This window comes from Pipistrellus hanaki (genome assembly GCF_964339955.1).
Source record: "Pipistrellus hanaki genome assembly, chromosome: 3".
Lineage (NCBI taxonomy): Eukaryota > Metazoa > Chordata > Mammalia > Chiroptera > Vespertilionidae > Pipistrellus > Pipistrellus hanaki.
In genome coordinates, this window is record NC_140505.1 from 25091773 (window position 1) to 25109122 (window position 17350).

General features: G+C 47.5%; 1 protein-coding gene across 1 annotated transcript in view; it reads left to right on the forward strand.

Annotated features, from left to right (window-relative positions):
• The window catches only part of RASA3 (RAS p21 protein activator 3), a 118497-nt gene that overhangs the window by 35095 nt on the left and 66052 nt on the right, over positions 1-17350 (forward strand). Inside the window, exon 2 of the mRNA XM_084879822.1 lies at positions 3893-4010. Coding sequence (XP_084735948.1) covers positions 3893-4010 — 118 coding nt within the window. The remainder of the gene's footprint in view (positions 1-3892; positions 4011-17350) is intronic.

A 17350-nucleotide genomic window follows, 5' to 3' on the forward strand; every position in this document is an offset into this window, starting at 1 on the left:
CCCTTAGCGCTGACATGGGTTTGAGCTCTCGCTACTTCCTCCCGGAGTGCCTGGTGTCTGACATCCCCTCTCTGGGCATAGAGGGCCATGTTCCTGAGTGCCCTCCAGGGAAGCCAGCCCTGCAGACAGGCAAGGGGGGTCTTTATCAGAGCTGAACCCGGGTGTGGCACCGAGACCTCCCACAGCCCCTCCAGTGAGGCACAGGCATTTATTCACCCATGGCTCTCCCCTCTCCCCAGCTGCCTGCAGGCTTGGGTCTTTCTGGCTCTTCATTGAGAGCTTACACAGGAATTATCATCGGTCAGGGATGATGACCGCCTTCAGAGCCTAACCTGTGTTTTCCTTACCCATTGCCTGATTCCTGTAATTAGGAATCAGAGATTGCCATTCGGCACTGTTCATGTTACCGTGTTTAAAGTGCTGCCTTTTACTTCTGCTAGGAAATTAGGTGTTCAGAGATGACATCACACACCAAATTTGCTGTCGTTAGCAAATCTACCCATGAACAGTTCTGGTTGGTGAACACTTAATTTTGGAGATGTGGTTCATAGGAAGAATCATACGAAAATGATTACTTACTTGCTTCTTAGAATGAAGCCAGAGTTAACTTTTCTTTTGTAGTCATTTATTCATCCATTCATTAAACAGTTTAGCACTTCCTGTGTAACAGGACCAGCTTTATATTCTTATGTAAATGTGTCTACATCCTAGAGGGAAAAATGCTTTTTCTCAGAGAGAGGAAAAAAAGACCCGTAACATGTAGTTAGGAAGTGATGCAACCTCTAGCCTTTGGCATAAATAATCAGCATGGAAGAAACAAATCTGTTGTAAGTATGGTTGAGGTGAAGTAAGCCCTAAGAGCTGGGACATCCACCCTTGCTCTGCTGTGGGGCTTTAAGGGCTCCCAACTGTAAGGATCCTGGGCAGATTCCATGGTCCAGGGCGGGTGCTGGCTGCTGCTCCCATCCCTCCTGGTCTGAGTGGTTTGTTAATGTTGGCACAGGTCCACTAGCTGGCTCTCTAGTGTTGCCATTGTCATAGCAACAAGGATGTTTCTATAACAGTCCAGATTGGGAGCCTGTAAGGTGGGAGGAATGTGGATGAGACTGCATTCATATCAGAATAATATAATTTGGCATTTCCACGTTTTTAAGTATATGTTATTCAGAGAAAGCTCTTCTTTCTTTTCCTGCCAGTCACCACCTTAAGAGAGAGAGAGAGAGAGAGAGAGAGAGAGAGAGAGAGAGAGAAATATCAATGATGAGAGAGAATCATTGATCGCTGCCTCCTGCTCGCCCCCTACTGGAGATTGAGCCTGCAACCCAGGTATGTGCCCTGACAGGGAATCAAACTGTGACTTCCAGGGTCATAGGTTGAAGCTCAACCACTGAACCACACTGGCGGGGCCATAAATAATTTTCAAAGGAAAATATGGTAAGCCCCAATTCACATCATAAAGGTGACGGTAGGAAATAAACTCAGGCTGGTTTGAGGTTAAAGATTTGTGAACACTGCAAAAATGATCAGTTCCAGAAACAGAACTGGAAGACTGACAGGCCCCATGGTGAGCTTGGTGTGTGTGCTATGGCTGCCTATTCAGGTCCACTCAGCGGAAGGAACAGTCACTAGGAACCTGTGTCTGCTGCTCCTTGTACCTCTCCCTCCGCCTCCCTATCTGCAGATGCCCATGGAGTCACGTCCTACCCTTTTCTGATGGTGGGTTCATCACTCACTCCGCATGCATATGCATATGCGCATATGACCTTTCACATCTGCCAGAAGCCTTCAGAGAATCTGTCTTTTGACATTTAACAACTGACTCGAAGCTTGGCTCAGTTTCAAATGCCTCTTCCCAGATTGGCCATGTTTTCATTTGCTCAGCTCATGTAAAAATGGCACATTCTGGAAGGAAGCCTTGTGATATGAAGGTGTTTTAAGGATAATAGTGGCTATAAAAAGACATTTATTTGTAATTTATTTTTTCTTCACCAATGGATAGTCATTGATGTTTCCTTGATGAGAAAGAAAACTTTCTGGAACCAATTGGATTAGAAAAGTCTCAAAGCTAGAGGGGCCTTGGAGAGCTCTTCCTTTTAGAGTTGGGAAAACTGAGGCCCAGAGAAGAAGGTAGGTCTCATGCCGGAAATGTCCACAGGCATAGATTACCACCGGAACTTTTGGAAATCCTAAAAAACACCTTTGTGTATCAGAAATAAGATTTCTCGGCACAGAAATAAATCATCGGCTTCTACCTGAACTGTTGTTGGCTTGGTGCTATGTGCTCACGCCTGTCCTCTCTTCCTAGTGCCGAGTGTGGTGCCTGCGCATGCCCAGAGCCGGGCATCTCTAGAACTGAAATGATTGGTGACAAGGAAGACTCTGGGAGGTGAAAGCATGTTTGAGGCATTTCTTCCAGGCAGGGGTCTTCACCTGGGCATCAGCTGTCCCGGTTGAGAGCCACCTCTCATTCATTCCTGCTCACTCTCCGTTCACAAGTAAACAGCGCTGTTTGGACAAGCCCTCATGCTTAATCTGAGCTTCTAGCAGAGGATGCTCGCCATTGTGGTTTTGATAATGATCTCTAGATAGACCCAGGGTCAAATAGGGGGTTGTGACATGGTGGACATTTTCTGCAAAGCGGGCCGGGCAAGCTGGCTACCTTGAAGGTTCCTCCCTTTTCTCCAAATGTGCTTGTGTGCGAAGGAAGGGACTTGTGGGAGGGGACACTCAACCTAGAGCAGCTCTCTCTTTCTTGATTTTTTTTCCTAACTGATCAATCACTCTGTATTTTAAACAGCTGTCGTTTATAGTTTACCCTCATCAATAAAGAGTCTTTCTCCTTAATTATTGCCCCAACTTTGACTGATATTTTCAAATTAAATTCAAAATAAAAAGGAACCTGGGGCCAAAGTCGGTTTTGCTCAGTGGATAGAGCGTCAGCCTGCGGACTGAAAGGTGCAGGGTTTGATTCCGGTCAAAGGGCATGTATCTTGGTTGCGGGCACATCCCAGTAGGGTGTATGCAAGAGGCAGCTGATCGATGATTCTCTCTCATTGACATTTCTAACTCTCTATCCGTCTCTCTTCCTCTCTGTAAAAAATCAATAAAATATATTAAAAAAAAATAAATAAATAAAAAATAAAAAGGAACCTGGGGGTTGAATGGTTAAGTGAATTGTGGTGCAAACACAATGGAATATCATTTAGCCTTGAAAAGCTGTAGCATGGCTAGACTTTGAGGGCATCAAGTAAAAAAAGTCAGAGAGAGAAGGACAGATACTGTATGATTCCACTGCTATGAGGTTTCTAGAACAGTCAGATTCAGAAAAACAGAAAGTAGAAGGGTGTTTACAGGAGGTGGGAGGAGGAGGAAATGGGGAGTTGTTTAGTGGGTACATAGTTTTGTTTTGCAAGATGAAAAAGTTCTAGAGATGGTTGCACAACAATGTGAATATGCTTAACTCTACTGAAGTGTACACTTAAAGATGTTTAAGATGATTAATTTTAACATTATATATATATATATATATATATATATATATATATATGTTACCATAATTTAAACATTAAAAAAATTAAAGAGACTAATGTGAGTAAAACAAAATAAAAATCCTTAATTCCCAGGTTGATGGATTCCTACTTTAATCAATTTGTTGTAGAGGTTACTGTGAATGCAACGTTGCATTTTTAGCACCACAGATGGTGTGTTCATCAATATTTGGACTTGTGGTAGCACGAAAACCATGACCTTATGAAGACCTAATGAATGTAGAAAAGTGAAAGCAGGTGCCTTGCTATGAAATAAATCCATTATTTGGAAACGTGCCTGTGATTGGCAAGGGGACCAAATAATTATATGCTATGCTGACGACATATTTACACTTGCTTTTCAGGTGAAGCCAAAAACCTTCCCACTTACCCGGGGCCAAACAAGATGCGAGACTGCTATTGCACCGTGAACCTGGACCAAGAGGAGGTTTTCAGGACCAAAATCGTGGAGAAATCCCTCTGGTAACGGCTGCTCTTGCTGTTTTATTCTGTATGGAAATGATCCTGAACACATATGGCATCTTGCTGTAGTCTGTGTTGCTTAGTTTGAGTGAGAATTGGGAAATGTTCACTTGGGCTCTGGCTTACGGGGCAGTTATAGCCAGAGCATTATCCTCAGTGGCAAACTGATATTCCCCAGATGCTCACGATGCCCAGGGCTGGACAGCACTGGGAACAAAGCACACACACGTGACTGCTTGTTTGCCTCCGAGACAATTTCTTATAAGAGATGGACTGGAAAGTGTATACTGCACCAGAAGAGTACAAATCAAGGATTTTGAGTGGGTAAATATTTGGAAAGCACTTTTTTTTTTTTTTTTTTTTTTTTTAACCACCTTCCTTTAAATTTATTTAGAGAGGCATGCCCAAGGTGATCATGGAAGTAACTATTCACTGAGGTAGGAGACCTAGAAAACATTTACTGATAGAATTGGAGGAAGACAGGGTTCAGGTCAGAAAGAGCAACATCAAACAGTTCTTAAGACTGAGATGTTTGCTGTAGAATTAAAAACATTCTTGTTTCTCAACGTTAGCTTGCCTAAGAATCACTTGGAAGGTTTATTAAAAACAGATGTCTGCCCCAGGATGTCTGGGGTGGGGCTGTGATTTGCATATCTAACAACTTTCAGGAGCTTCTGCTGCTGGCCCTGGACCACACCCAGGGGATAGGAAGTGATGGCAACTAAAAGTCACAGCAGTTACAGGGGGTGGGAAGTGAGAAACCAGAAATGTGAACAGTGAGACGGCATATGTGTTAGCAGGTGGGGGGAGGGGGAATGGTTTGTTGTGTGGGGGAAGCACACCAGAGCCGGCAGTGGGGCCCTCAGTGTGTTGTTTATACGAAGTGAAGAAGAATCCCTGTGCAGCCAGTGACTCCACCTTCGGGTTTCGAATTATGGGTTTATGGGTTGTGTGGGTCCATCCAAACAGCTATTCTGAGTTTGAGAACATTTTTGGCAGATGAATTATATCCTTGCATATTGCTGCTTCTAAGTGGGAACAAACAACACATTCCAGTGACTTAGTGAATTTAATTTTTTGAAAACTGCTAAGGATCTCCTGCCCCCGAAACATGGAGACATTTCCTTCTCCATCTGCACCGTTGCCATCAACACTGGCAAGGCTCCCAGCTATTACAGTTGTGTTAGTTTAATGCACACACCAGATTCTCTGGAATACTTTCCTGAAGGAAAATGAAAAGTCTGTGGAATTTGTCAGGGGTAAAGTTTGGCTTTGGGTTGATGAAAAGATGACACTGGGGGTGGTGATGTTACTGAATCTTCAAGGGCTATTTGCATTTGCCTACTGTGAGAAAAATCCTTTCCATGTTTAGCCAATGTTAGAGGCCCGTGGATCATAGGTTTGGAGGATTACTCTCAGTCTCTGTAAAGCTCTTCTCTCCATAGGCCTGCTGAATGAGGGTCTCTGGGAAGGGAATAGATTTGGGAACTTCTCTTTTAGGGGAGGTTGAGAAATGGGGACCATTGTCTTCAAAATATTTCAGACAAATTTAGAAGTAGAAATCATGGTTTCTGGTTCTGGTGGCACTAGAAAATGTTTTTATGGAGCTGAAAAGGGAGGATGAGAGTTAAATAATGACAATGATTTACCTTTCTGGGAAACCAGCTGTTATACAGCCAGAATCAGGTGTGAGCCCTTAAAATGCTCCCATAAGAAGCTAGCTAACTATAGTGAGTGCATGAGGTAATACCCCCAACTCATCAGAGCTTCTAATCCCTCCACAGACTATTCACACTCTTCTTATAGATAGTTAAAACTGAGTTATCTTTGTTTATTAATTTATTCATTAGCTTAATGAATATTTATTGAATGTTTATCTAATATACCAGGTAAGGAGAGAGGTACTATTAGCAGAAAGTTAAAACTGACAGCAAAGAAAGAGATAAACCTACACAAAATAATTACATAGTTTAAAAAATATTAGTATATGTGGCCACTTAGTATTGAAGCAAAAAACCTATTCCCATTGATAGACTTTGCAAGCTTGCAAACTAGTAGCCCCAAAACTCTACTTTACAGAATAAGAAAAAAGACAAATGAGCCCACTTTATAAAAGAAGTTAGCAAGGGGCTGAGAACCAAGATGGTGGCATAGGTAAACACCAGTACTTGCAGCCTCCCACAACCACATAAAATTACAACTAAAATACAGAACAGCCATCATTCAGAATCGCTTGAAAGCTGACTAAGTAGAAGTGCTACAATTAAAGAAGTAAAAAATAAAGCACACAGAGACTGGTAGGAGGGGTGGAGTGCTGAATGGGCTGGTCCCACTCCCATAGGAGGCCTCTGCAGCCAAGATACCCCACCCAATTGGGGTGGCTTTCTCCCAGACAGGGAAGCTTGAAGTGGTCATTGTTTCTATGCTGAGACCTCCCCTGTTGCAGAGCTGTCTGTCAGCCATATCTGAGTTTCCATCAGTGTCGCTCACACTGTTTGCCCTGCCCTGGTGATTCCCTGAGACCCCACCCCATCCAATTTAAAGCCCCACCTAAGCTGTTTGCAGCAGCTTTTTCATATGAATGGCCTGTCCTGGCTCAGGCTTCAGAGTTTCCTGAAATCTCTCAAATAAGTAGCAGTTGGCATCAGCGTGCCTCATACCTATCAATAAGAGGCATAAAATAGCTTGGCCTTGCCTGGGCATGTCCAAGCCCACCACAAGTAGCAGCAATCTGCAGATTGCCCTCCAGGTCCTGCCGGGTGGCCCCAGGCAGTGGCTGACTTTGCACCTCCCAGGAGGCCCCAGGGCCAGTGCACCTGGTAGACAGCTTCACTGAAGCCCCATTGAAACACAGCCACTCTCCCACTGTAGTCACATCTGGTCTTCACAGCCAGTTGGCCTGGAGATCAATTCCTCCCAGTGATGCCAACAGCAATCAAAGCTCAACTAAATAAGACTGTGCACACAGCCCACACAGGGGTGCACCTAGAGTGCCCAGCTCAGGTGACTGCAGAGGTTAAGCCACTGGGCCCTATAGGACACCTACTACAGAAGGATACTCCACCAACTCCAGGAGACATATCAGCTCTACCTAATACATAGAAACAAACCCAGGGAAGTAGCCAAAATGGGGAGACAAAGAAACATGTCACGAATGAAAGACCAGAAGAAATCTCCAGAAAAAGAATTAAATGAAATGGAAGCAACAAAACTAGATACAGAGTTCAAAACAATGGTTATAAAAATGCTCAAGGATCTTAATGAGAGTTTCAAGGGACTTAGAGAGACTTTCAAGGATCCTAGTGGGAATTTCAAAGACACGACAAAGGACCAGTCAGAAATTAAGCATATACTAACTGAAATAAAGAATAATTTAATGGCATTCAACAGTAGAGTAGAGCCATTTTGAGAATCAAATCAACAATTTGGAATATGAGCAAGCAAAAAACACCCAATCAGAAGAGCAAAAAGAAAAAGAATCCAAAAATATGAATATAGTGTTAGGAGTCTCTGGGGCAATTTCAAGTGGGCAAAAATTTGCATTATGGGATGCCAGGAGGAGAAGAGAGAAAGATATTAAAAACCTATTTGAAGAAATAATGACAGAAAACTTCCCCTACCTGGTGAAAGAAATGAACTTACAAATCCCAAACAAGAGGAACCCAAAAAGGCCCACACCAAGACACATCATAAAATGTCAAAGGTTAAAGACAAAGAAAGAATCTTAAAAGCAGGAAGAGAAAAGCAGCTAGGAAGAAGAAGGAGGAAGAGTAAGAAGAAGAAGAGGAGGAGGAGGAGGAGCAGAAGGAGGAGGAGGAGGAGGAGGAGGAGGAGGGAACAAACAAACAAACAAACAAACAAAAAGATATGAACAATAAAATGGCAGTAAATACATACTTATCAACAACTGAATCTAAAAATCAAAATAAATGAACAGGAATCTAATGAACAAAATAAACTGATGAGTAAAATAGATCCTGAGGCATGGAAACGTGGAACAGATTGATGAATCTGAGGGAAGGCAGGAGGAGCGACCAGGAAGAGATTAACCAAAGAATTTATATTCATATTAGAGGCCTGGTGCAGGAATTCGTGCACAGGTGGGATTCCTTGGGGGGACCTGTGGATATCGGGCCTCTGCTCATGCCCTCAGCCTTGCAGCCCCAGCTTGTGCCCTCAGCCTTGCAGCCCCACCTGGCACCCTGCTGTGGCCTGGTGCTGCCCCCTCACCTGCTCCATCATCCCGCCTGCAGGGCCATTGATTGGGGCCTGGCCCCCTGCCTGGCTCCCTCAGCACCTGGGAACCGGTTGCAGCCGCACCTCCTGCTGGCACTGCAGGTCACCTTCTGCAGGGCGATCGGGCCCCGCTCACACCAGCCTTGGCCCGGTGCCACCTGTTCACCCACTCCACCATCCCGCTGTGATCCCACTCTCATTGGGGCCATAGGGGCCTGTAGCTCTCCACTGCCACCTGCTGCCAGGGCTGCGTCACTGATGCCTGCCATGTTCTGCACTGCCCCCCTAGTGGTCAGCGCACGTCATAGTGAGCAGTTGAACTCCTAGTCGAATAATTTGCATAGTAGGCTTTTATTATATAGGATATACATTACCTATGGACATAGACAATAAGGTGGTGAAGGCTTAGGGTGTGGCAGGAACCAGGAGGATGTGACAAATGTGGTGCAAAAAAAAGGGGGACATCAGTAATACTCTCAACAATAAAGATTTTTTTAAAAAAAGAAGTAGTTAGCAAGGAAAATTGCTGGTGCCACATGGTCCTGAATATTTGAAACCAAAAACTGTCTCTTGTGAGTTTGCAGCCTGAATCCCCACCACATTCCTGGTAGAAAAATCTCAATCCATGCATATTGATTAATGTAGTCTTAGATCAGTAGTTTGCAACATCCAGTGAGGCGGCAACATACCAGTCAAAAGCAAATCCAATCATTTGTTTCAAGCCAAGTCCCAAAGAATTCTCCTATATAACGTTCCACAGAACATGAGCTCAGAGGAGAAAATACACAAAGAACAAGGAAATAAAGATTCCTTTTCATTGCTAAGAGAAATAACAATGAGTTTGAAGTAAAGACAACATTCAAAACATGATCAGGAAAAGAAACAATAAAGAATGACCGAACCAATTTGAAAAAGAACAAAATAGAATTTTCAGAAATGAAGAACACAAGAATTTCAATGAAAAACTCAGTGGATGAATTCAATAGCTGATTAGACATAGCTGAAAGGAAAATTGGTAAACTTGGAGGTAAATTTGAAATGCACCCCAGAGACACAAAGACATGGAAAGTATAAGATAGGTTTAGAGGAGACATAGAGAGAGAATGATGTCTAAACATGCCTCACAGGAACTCCAAAGGTGAGAGGGGAGAGCTGGTGGGAAGGCTGTATGTGAAGATTGCAGGAGGACTCAACTTACATTCTTGAGTGGCCTTCATTAGAGGAGCAGAGTTCAGAGGCAGACCCAGTGGTGGCTGATGGAGTGGAATGAAGTGGACAAACCTGAGAGACAAGGTTGGGCAATGCTGTCTGGACTAGGCCACCTATGCAAGCCGCTGACAGCCACCACACCCCACAGTTTAGTTGTTGCCTTCAAGAAGGTGGCTGCTCCCACTTCTTGCAGCTCCCCAGCATGCCTCCCTCAGGCTCAGCATCACCTTTGAGATCTGATCATCCATTTGGCAAAGCAACTGCAGAAAACAAAAAGCCCACATCTGCTTTCTGAACTCAAAAGAGCCTCAGGGCTTGGCTTCCTGGCAGGTCGCTGGTCAGAGCAGGCAGGGCCTTGCACTCTGTCCAAGTGTGGGATGTAGTATTTCAGCAGGAGCCTCCCAGCAGCCTCGGGGGGAAAAGGGTAGCCTTGAGCTCAAAGGCTGCTCAGGATTGTCTGTCTTCTGACTCAGCATTAAGCGCAGATGGAGTGTGAGAAGAGGAAAAGCACATCTCTTCTTTGCCTCCTTTTCACCAGCAGAAGGTTGCCAGGTTGCCTCCAGGGATCAGACCAGGCCCAACCATGTTGTGCTGAGTGTTCTCCAGCAATCATGACTGGTCTATAGCATCACCACCTATTTCTGAGCGGGCATCTGAGGAAAGTGCTGCAAACACTTGTTTTCCTTTTTCATTTATTTATTTATTTATTTATTTAAAAAAATACAGTGAGTGGTCAGATTATTATGATCTCTGAATGCATAATAATCTGGCTGCTCAGTGTGTGTATATATATATATATCTATATACATATATATTAGAGGCCTGGTGCATGAATTTGTGCATGGATGGGGTCTGGCCAGCCTGGCCAGGGGAGGGGACATGTGTGGTTGGCTGGCCTGCCTGCTGGTCGAACTCCTGGTTAAGGGGACAATTTGCATATTAGCCTTTTATTATATAGGATATACACTGAGTGGCCAGATTATTATGCATTCAGAAATCATAATAATCTATCCACCCGGTGTATATCTTTATTTATTTCAGAGAGGAAGGGAAAGGGAAATACATAGAAACATCAGTGATGAGAGAGAATCATTGATTAGCTGCCTCCTGTATGTCCCCCACTGGGAATCAAGCCCACAATGCAGGCACCTGCCCTTGACCGGAATCGAACCTGGGACCCTTCAGTCTGCAGGCTGATGCTCTACTCACTGAGCCAAACCAGTTAGGGCCTTTCCTTTTATTTTTGACCTGGGGGACTGGAGGTTGAGAGAGAGCATCTGTTGCAGATTTATTTGTTAGAACTCACTGGCTTTAACACATTTGGGAGAACAAGCCCTTTCTCCCTGGCCTCATGCCTTTTCCAGGAAAGTGATTTGGGGCAAAGTTTTTGTCCTACTAGGAAAAATATCTTCCTGATGTTGAGAGGGAACTATTTTTTAATCATTTAAATGGTAACTCATTATTTGTGTATTGTTTGTTTAAACTAAACGGCTCTGTTGGCAGGGCTGGGCTGCCCAGTGTGTCTGCAAGAGCATCCAAGGACTGCACTGGATGGGGCCACCTTCTGCTTCTAAAATAGGGCAGGGGAGGTTATATCTTGGAGGAAATCACCCTTTTATTCAGTGAAAAGAGTATATTGATGTTATATGAACAAAAGAGTTAAAAATAAGAGCTCTTAAGTACTGGGTTAAACAGTCATTTGCAAGAATATTCCACAAAGTATCAATGTTTTCATTTCCTTTTCTCCATGTAAGTGATTCCTGTGAGGAAGATATTGCCTACTTTCCCCCAGGAAATCCCCACAAAATATATCGAAAAACAAAACAAACAAACCCCAGCTCCTGGCTCAGTGAAGTGCTGTCTCGGGGTTTCCGATCCGACCCTCACCTCCCCCAGTGGCAGTTCTGATTGAGGCTGTGCTGAGCCTCCACCCCACAGTCCACCCTGGACCTCTGCCCCAAGCCCAGCCCCGAAGCCCCTGCCCTCTTGCTTTCTCCCTCCTGTTTCCATTTGGGTTTCCATCTGGAAGGGAAGGGGTACCACATGGTCTTGGCCCGAGACACCAAGGCATGGCACTGCTGCCCTTCTCGTTTCTCCCCTCACTGCTCCTCATGTTCTGGTTAGAATGGTGCCTACCCTTCTGGGAGCTTGGTTATCTCTGCTAAGTGATGAAGGCAGATAATAAGGCTGTGTTCATAATAAGATGCCTTTTTGTTTAAAAAATTGGGATTGCTCCAAAAATGGTCTTGAACATCTATATATATAAAAGCCTAAGTGGCCATTATGACAGGTCGACTGGTCGACCAGTCACTATGATGCACACTGACCACGACGGGGCAGACACTCAAGGCAGGAGCTGCCCCTGGCATTCAGCTGTTCCCACAGAGGGAGTGCCGCTCAGCCAGAAGCCGGGCTCACAGCTGGTGAGTGCAGCTGTGGCAGTGGGAGCCTCTCGTGACTCGGTGGCAGCACTACCGAGACTGGGATGAGCATGAGCGGTGCAGCACCCGGCCCTGCTTCTGGCTCCTTCCCGGCCGCCTGCCACTTGGTGCACTGCTACATCCCTCAGGGGATGTCGGACTGCCAGTTTAGGCCCAACCCCCGCAGGCCAGTCAGACATCCTGCAGCCAGACATCCCCTGAGGGGGTCCCGGATGCAAGAAGGTGCAGGCCAGGCTGAGGGACACACCCGGTACCCCCAGTGCATGAATTTCATGCACCTGGCCTCTAGTATGAGCATAAATGTCATTGTGGTTATTTTCTCAGAGTAGTCAGATTGTGGTGGGTAGTTTTGTTCTTTTTTTTTTTTTTTTTTTTTTTTACATTAGAAATTAGTAAAATGATGGCATTCTAGAGCAAAGTGAGGAGGAGCTAACTCATTGCCTCATTTGAGTTAGGGCCATAATTATAGACTCTCTAATCTTGTCATTCTGGCTGAGAACTTACCCAGAGAGAGACTGTTCACAGTGGGTGGTATGCACTTCTAATTGAGAAGGAGCATGTGGGTCAGTGACTTGAGGCTGTCCTGCTCGGAGTGGAAAATGCAAATCACACAGAAAATAGCACTGTTTGTGGTAGATATGACTAAACCCAGAAGACCTCAGCAGCCCCACACTTTTTAGGAGGGCAGAAGCTATTTGAGGCTAGAATTCGAAAGTATAGGAGGAATGTGGTTTGGGAGACAGACTTCATTTTCTGTTATTTTTTTATTTTTTATTTTTTAAAAACCCTGTTGTTAATTAAAAAACACTGACTTTGAAATTAAGAGAGTACATAGATAACATTTTCTCTGCTTACACTTACTTTTCTACCTAATTTCTCAAGGTAAAGCTTTTTAAAAAAATGTTTTTATTGCCCTGACCGGTTTGGCTCAATGGATGGAGCATCTGCCTGCAGACTGAAGGGTCCCAGGTTCGAAATCGGACAGGGACGTGTACCTTGGTTGCGGGCACGTCCCCAGTGGGGGGTGTGCAGGAGGCAGCTGATCAATGTTTCTCTCTCATCAATGTTTCTAACTCTCCCTTTCCCTTCCTCTCTGTAAAAAATCAATAAAATATAAAAAAATATTTTTAAAATGTTTTTATTGATTTTAGAGAGAGAGAGGAAAGTTAGAGGGAGAGATACATCAAACAGCTGCCTCCTGCCTACCTCCTACTGGGGATCAAGCCTGCAGCCCTGACCAGGAATGGAACCAGCAACCTCTAGGTGCATGGGACAATGCTCTACCCACTGAGCAACACTGGCTGGGCTCAAGTTAAAGCTTTAAAAATTCTTTCTGATATAAATGTAGACTTCTGGCCCAGACATTCCACACAAGCTAGAACAGATGGACCCATCCCCCCACAATCCTGGGGTACACCAGATGGTGAGATCCATCCCTCCATGATTCTGGGGTATTTTAGGTAGGAAACCATGTCCCCCACAATCCTGGGGTGCTCCAGCAGGGAGACACATCCTTTCAAGTGTCTTTGCATGACTGAGAGGATCAGGGACCCAGTGCACCAGGATGTTGTTAGTGATAATCGCATCCTCAATGGGTTTTCCTGGAAAGGCCTGATTTTTGGTCAGCATAACCTTTGAGATGCTGTTTTTATGGGTGAGTCTTGTGAAAAGAATTTTCCTGGAAAGCTTTATGTAAATCACATTTTCTGAAGACCTTGTGTGCTTCCTGTCACAGCATTTATTTTTATCCTCTATGGTGGTTCCTGGCAGCGGGCTGGTTGCATGGCTCTGACCTGGGTACAGTGTCTCACACCGGACCACAGGGTCCCAGGCTGGGTGCCATGCTTCAGTGCAGGAGCAAGGGCAGAGGCGGGTGAGGTCGGTGCGAACATCTCTCTACCACCATGCCATCCTCTCTCTCCTGTTTTTCTCCCAGCCTTCCGAGATATTTGCATCCGGGGCGATTCCATGGTCAAGGAGCCATCTGTGTTAGTTCCACGTTTAGGAACGGTTTAGATGTGCAGTTTCTAAGCAAGGACTTTCTCCTCAACTCGAGAGGCGGGCGATGACCATCAACATCAAGGTCCCAGTAGTCTCAGTGGTCATGGCCTTGGGGACTCCTCACATTGACATTGGCTGAGTGGGCCTTGGGAGTTCCAGGATCTCTGTGGGATGGGTGGTGGGTCCCTGGGGTTTATGATGGCTCCAGGGACCCCCTGGGTCCAGGGTGAGCCTGCTGCGTCCTGAGCATCCTCTTCCTGACATCCAGCTTCAGTGTCTCCTTCTGTTTCTCCTGTCACAGGATCCCGACTCATGTCCGAATGTGAGGATTCTCTGAGCTTCACAGGAAAGCTCAGCTGCTGGCGAGTGCTGGTTTGCTTTCTTTGCACACTGAGCGCCTCCTGCACACCGAGGCCCAGGCCCAGGCCGGGTTGGGGCTTATTGGCAGCGTGTGCCAGGTGTGACGGCCCCTGTAGGGGAGACTGTGGGTGTGCTCACAGCTGGGTGGGTTTGCATGGGGAAGGAGCCAGGTCTGACCTCACACCCCTCCTTCCCTGTCTGCCCTCCCTGAGTGGAGCATTAGGGTACCTCCCTTCCTTTCTCCTTTCTGAGCTGTGGGCTGGGCAGTTTCTGGGCTGGCCGGATGCTGGAGTTACCCTGCGCAAGTTAGAACCTTTGCAGGAGACCCTAAAAGCTTCCCCCACAGGATGCCCACCGCTCTCCTCCTCAGGGCTCCTTTCCGACACTTTTCTCCTCTTTTTTTTTTTTTTTAGTTTGAAACAGTTCCACTGTCACAACTGGCCAGCCTGTGACTCAGGCTTCTAAAAACTGTTGTCTCAGTCGCTGTAAAAAGCGCTGTCAGGCCTCAGTAAAGATGGTCTGATTGAAACTTGTTAAGAACATGTGCTTTCCGCCTGGGAGACACGGGAGCGGGAGGAGAGAAGCTGTGTGGACGACAGGACTTGGCACTTTGGGAGCTGTGGGCAGTGGTTGAGCCGTGCACAGCATCCATTCGGCCCTCCGTACTCCTATGGATAGGAGTCTCGCAGAAGGGGAAACTGAGTCTTGGAGAGGTGAGGTAACTTGCTCGGGCCCCTTGGAGCTGGGTCAGGCCAGGAAAAAATACAGGCTGCCAATCGCCCACTGAGGGGTTGGTCCTGGCCAGTGGACTCTGGTTTTGACACACAGATGTCCAGCTTGGCCCCTGGCCCTCAGGAAGAGCAGGAACAGCTTCCTGTGAGTGTTTCCCAGCCCCGGCCCTGTACCGGCCCAACGTGGACTTCCTGTTCCTCTGGCCCGGCCTGCAAGGCCCGGCTGCCAGCTGTTCTGGGTGTCCCTGTGACCCGGCAGCGGCCACCATGGGCCCTTCAGCGCTTCACAGAAAGCGTCCGCAGCCCCGGTGCTCGGGCTGCGTCCCTGCAGCGCAGGCTGTGATGGGCCCAGGTGACAGAACCCGTGGGTGAGTCCAGCCGGGACACTTCTGCCCCAGCTTTCGGACAAAAACTGCTCTGACCTCAGATTCCCTCCTTCCCTGGGGCGGGGTTGAGGGTGGGGGTGTTAATTCCAGTCCCCACTTAAAATCTGCAAGTCGCTGTGCAACACGCCAGGCATGTCTCCATCCTGTCCCGTGTGGTGGCAGAGTGGCTTTCTCTCTGGGAGCTGCCTCCCCGCGGGGAGGCTGCTGTGAGGAGTGCAGGCGGTGACGTAGGGGTGAGGATTAGAGTTCAGTATGGGACTGAGCATCCTGCCTTTCAGTAAGATGCAATATCTTTTTGGAAACCTCAGGGGAAAGCACACACACACACACACACACACACACACACACACAATCGTTTGCAATGAAAGATGCCGAGGGTCCGTGTGCACAGGGGTTTGTAAGTCTCCATCTACAGGAAATGAGAGGTGGGCTGAGCAGAAACCAAAACGGCTTTCCTCCTGCCTCGGAGCGCCTGCAGGATAACAGGAGGCCCCTTTCTGGAACGTCCCATGCCAGGTGCAGCACTGCCTGCTGCAGATATTGCACCCAACCATCCATGTGGGGTGTGGGCTGCGTGACTTCCTGCCCATGCCCGGACCTCTGGTTCCATGGCATCTTAATCCAGCTGTTCGCTAATGATTTAACCATATGCACATTTTATTAGCTGAGCACGGAGCTGTTCAGAGATAGGCTGGTGCCCTTTTGGGGAAACCCGGCCCTGCTTTCTTGGCTTCAGTTCACGCTGGGCCGGGAAGGAAGCGAGCCCTGGGTTCCCCTGGGGGCCACCACCCACTGCTTCTGGACGCTCAGCCCTTGACGGCGGCCTTCTCTGTGGTGTCTCCATAGCTCGGGCCTCGAGGCACAAAGACCATCTTAAGAACAGCCCGCTCCCAAAGGGACGCAGCGCGGGCTCCCTGTCCTTCAGCACGCAGCCTTTCTCCATCTGCCCAGTCCTCGGAGCGGCTCCTCACCCCGCCCTCCGCTACCCCTGACCCCAGAGGTTGGGAAAGAGATGCAGGCATTTGCGAAATAACACGAAGCCGGGGAAAACCAGGCTCCCGGCTGTTTTCTCTTGAGCAGTGGCGAGCAGCCTTGGTGTGGGATGAGGCATGCCAGCCCCACAGATGCTGGGAAATGACTCACGGAGGAGTTTTCTCTGTCGGGCCCCTAGTGCAGCCCCGTCTCCACCTCTGGCCGCACAGGAGGTGGGAGGGAGAGGAATGCAGGGTCCCCCTGGCCCGAGCGTTCCTTAAAGACCAACCTGGTTTTCTGCAGGTTTTCCTCTCCTTTCCTCATGAGAGTCTGCGTGGTTCTGTGAAACCTCATTTGCGCTCCTCTCTGTCATTACTGGGGGCAGGAGCTTGTCACTGGGGCGGGCCTCGGAGGCGGACGCCGCTGCACGCATTCATTTCCCTCTGTCAGACCGTGGTATTTACGGCAAGCCAAGTCCTTCGGGCGGCGCTTTTCTCTTTATTTGGAAAGAGGGCTCTGGAGCCCTAAGGCTGTAAGTGGGAGTCCACAGCGCAGGGACATCAATCACGGCTCCTGACTGGGCTGACCTTGGACAAAGCCGGGCCTGTGGGGAGGGGTACCCCAGGTTAAGCCTCTAATGGGAAGGGGAAGCCCAAGGCTGTGTGGCCCCTTTGAGTCCACCAGAAAGAATGTATTGTCTCGCCAGGCACATGGAGAGGGTGGGGGTGTGAGAGCTCACCCTGCTCCCAGTCATCGGCCGTCCCCTTTTTCTTTGGGCACGAACTTCCCACCCTGCTGCCCATGAACCGACTTTCTCATTCACTAGGCAGGAGGGGTGGGTTGTCCAGGTGACCACTGTGGTGGTTGAAGTTGTTGGCACCTGAGGTTTGGGGGGCCTTCATCCCACTTCTGTCCTCTGTCCTCAGGGCTAGAGGAAGGGGAGGCCGGCTATGCGGCCCACCCCCCTTATACCCCATGAAGGTGCTTGAAGCTGGGAGGGCTGA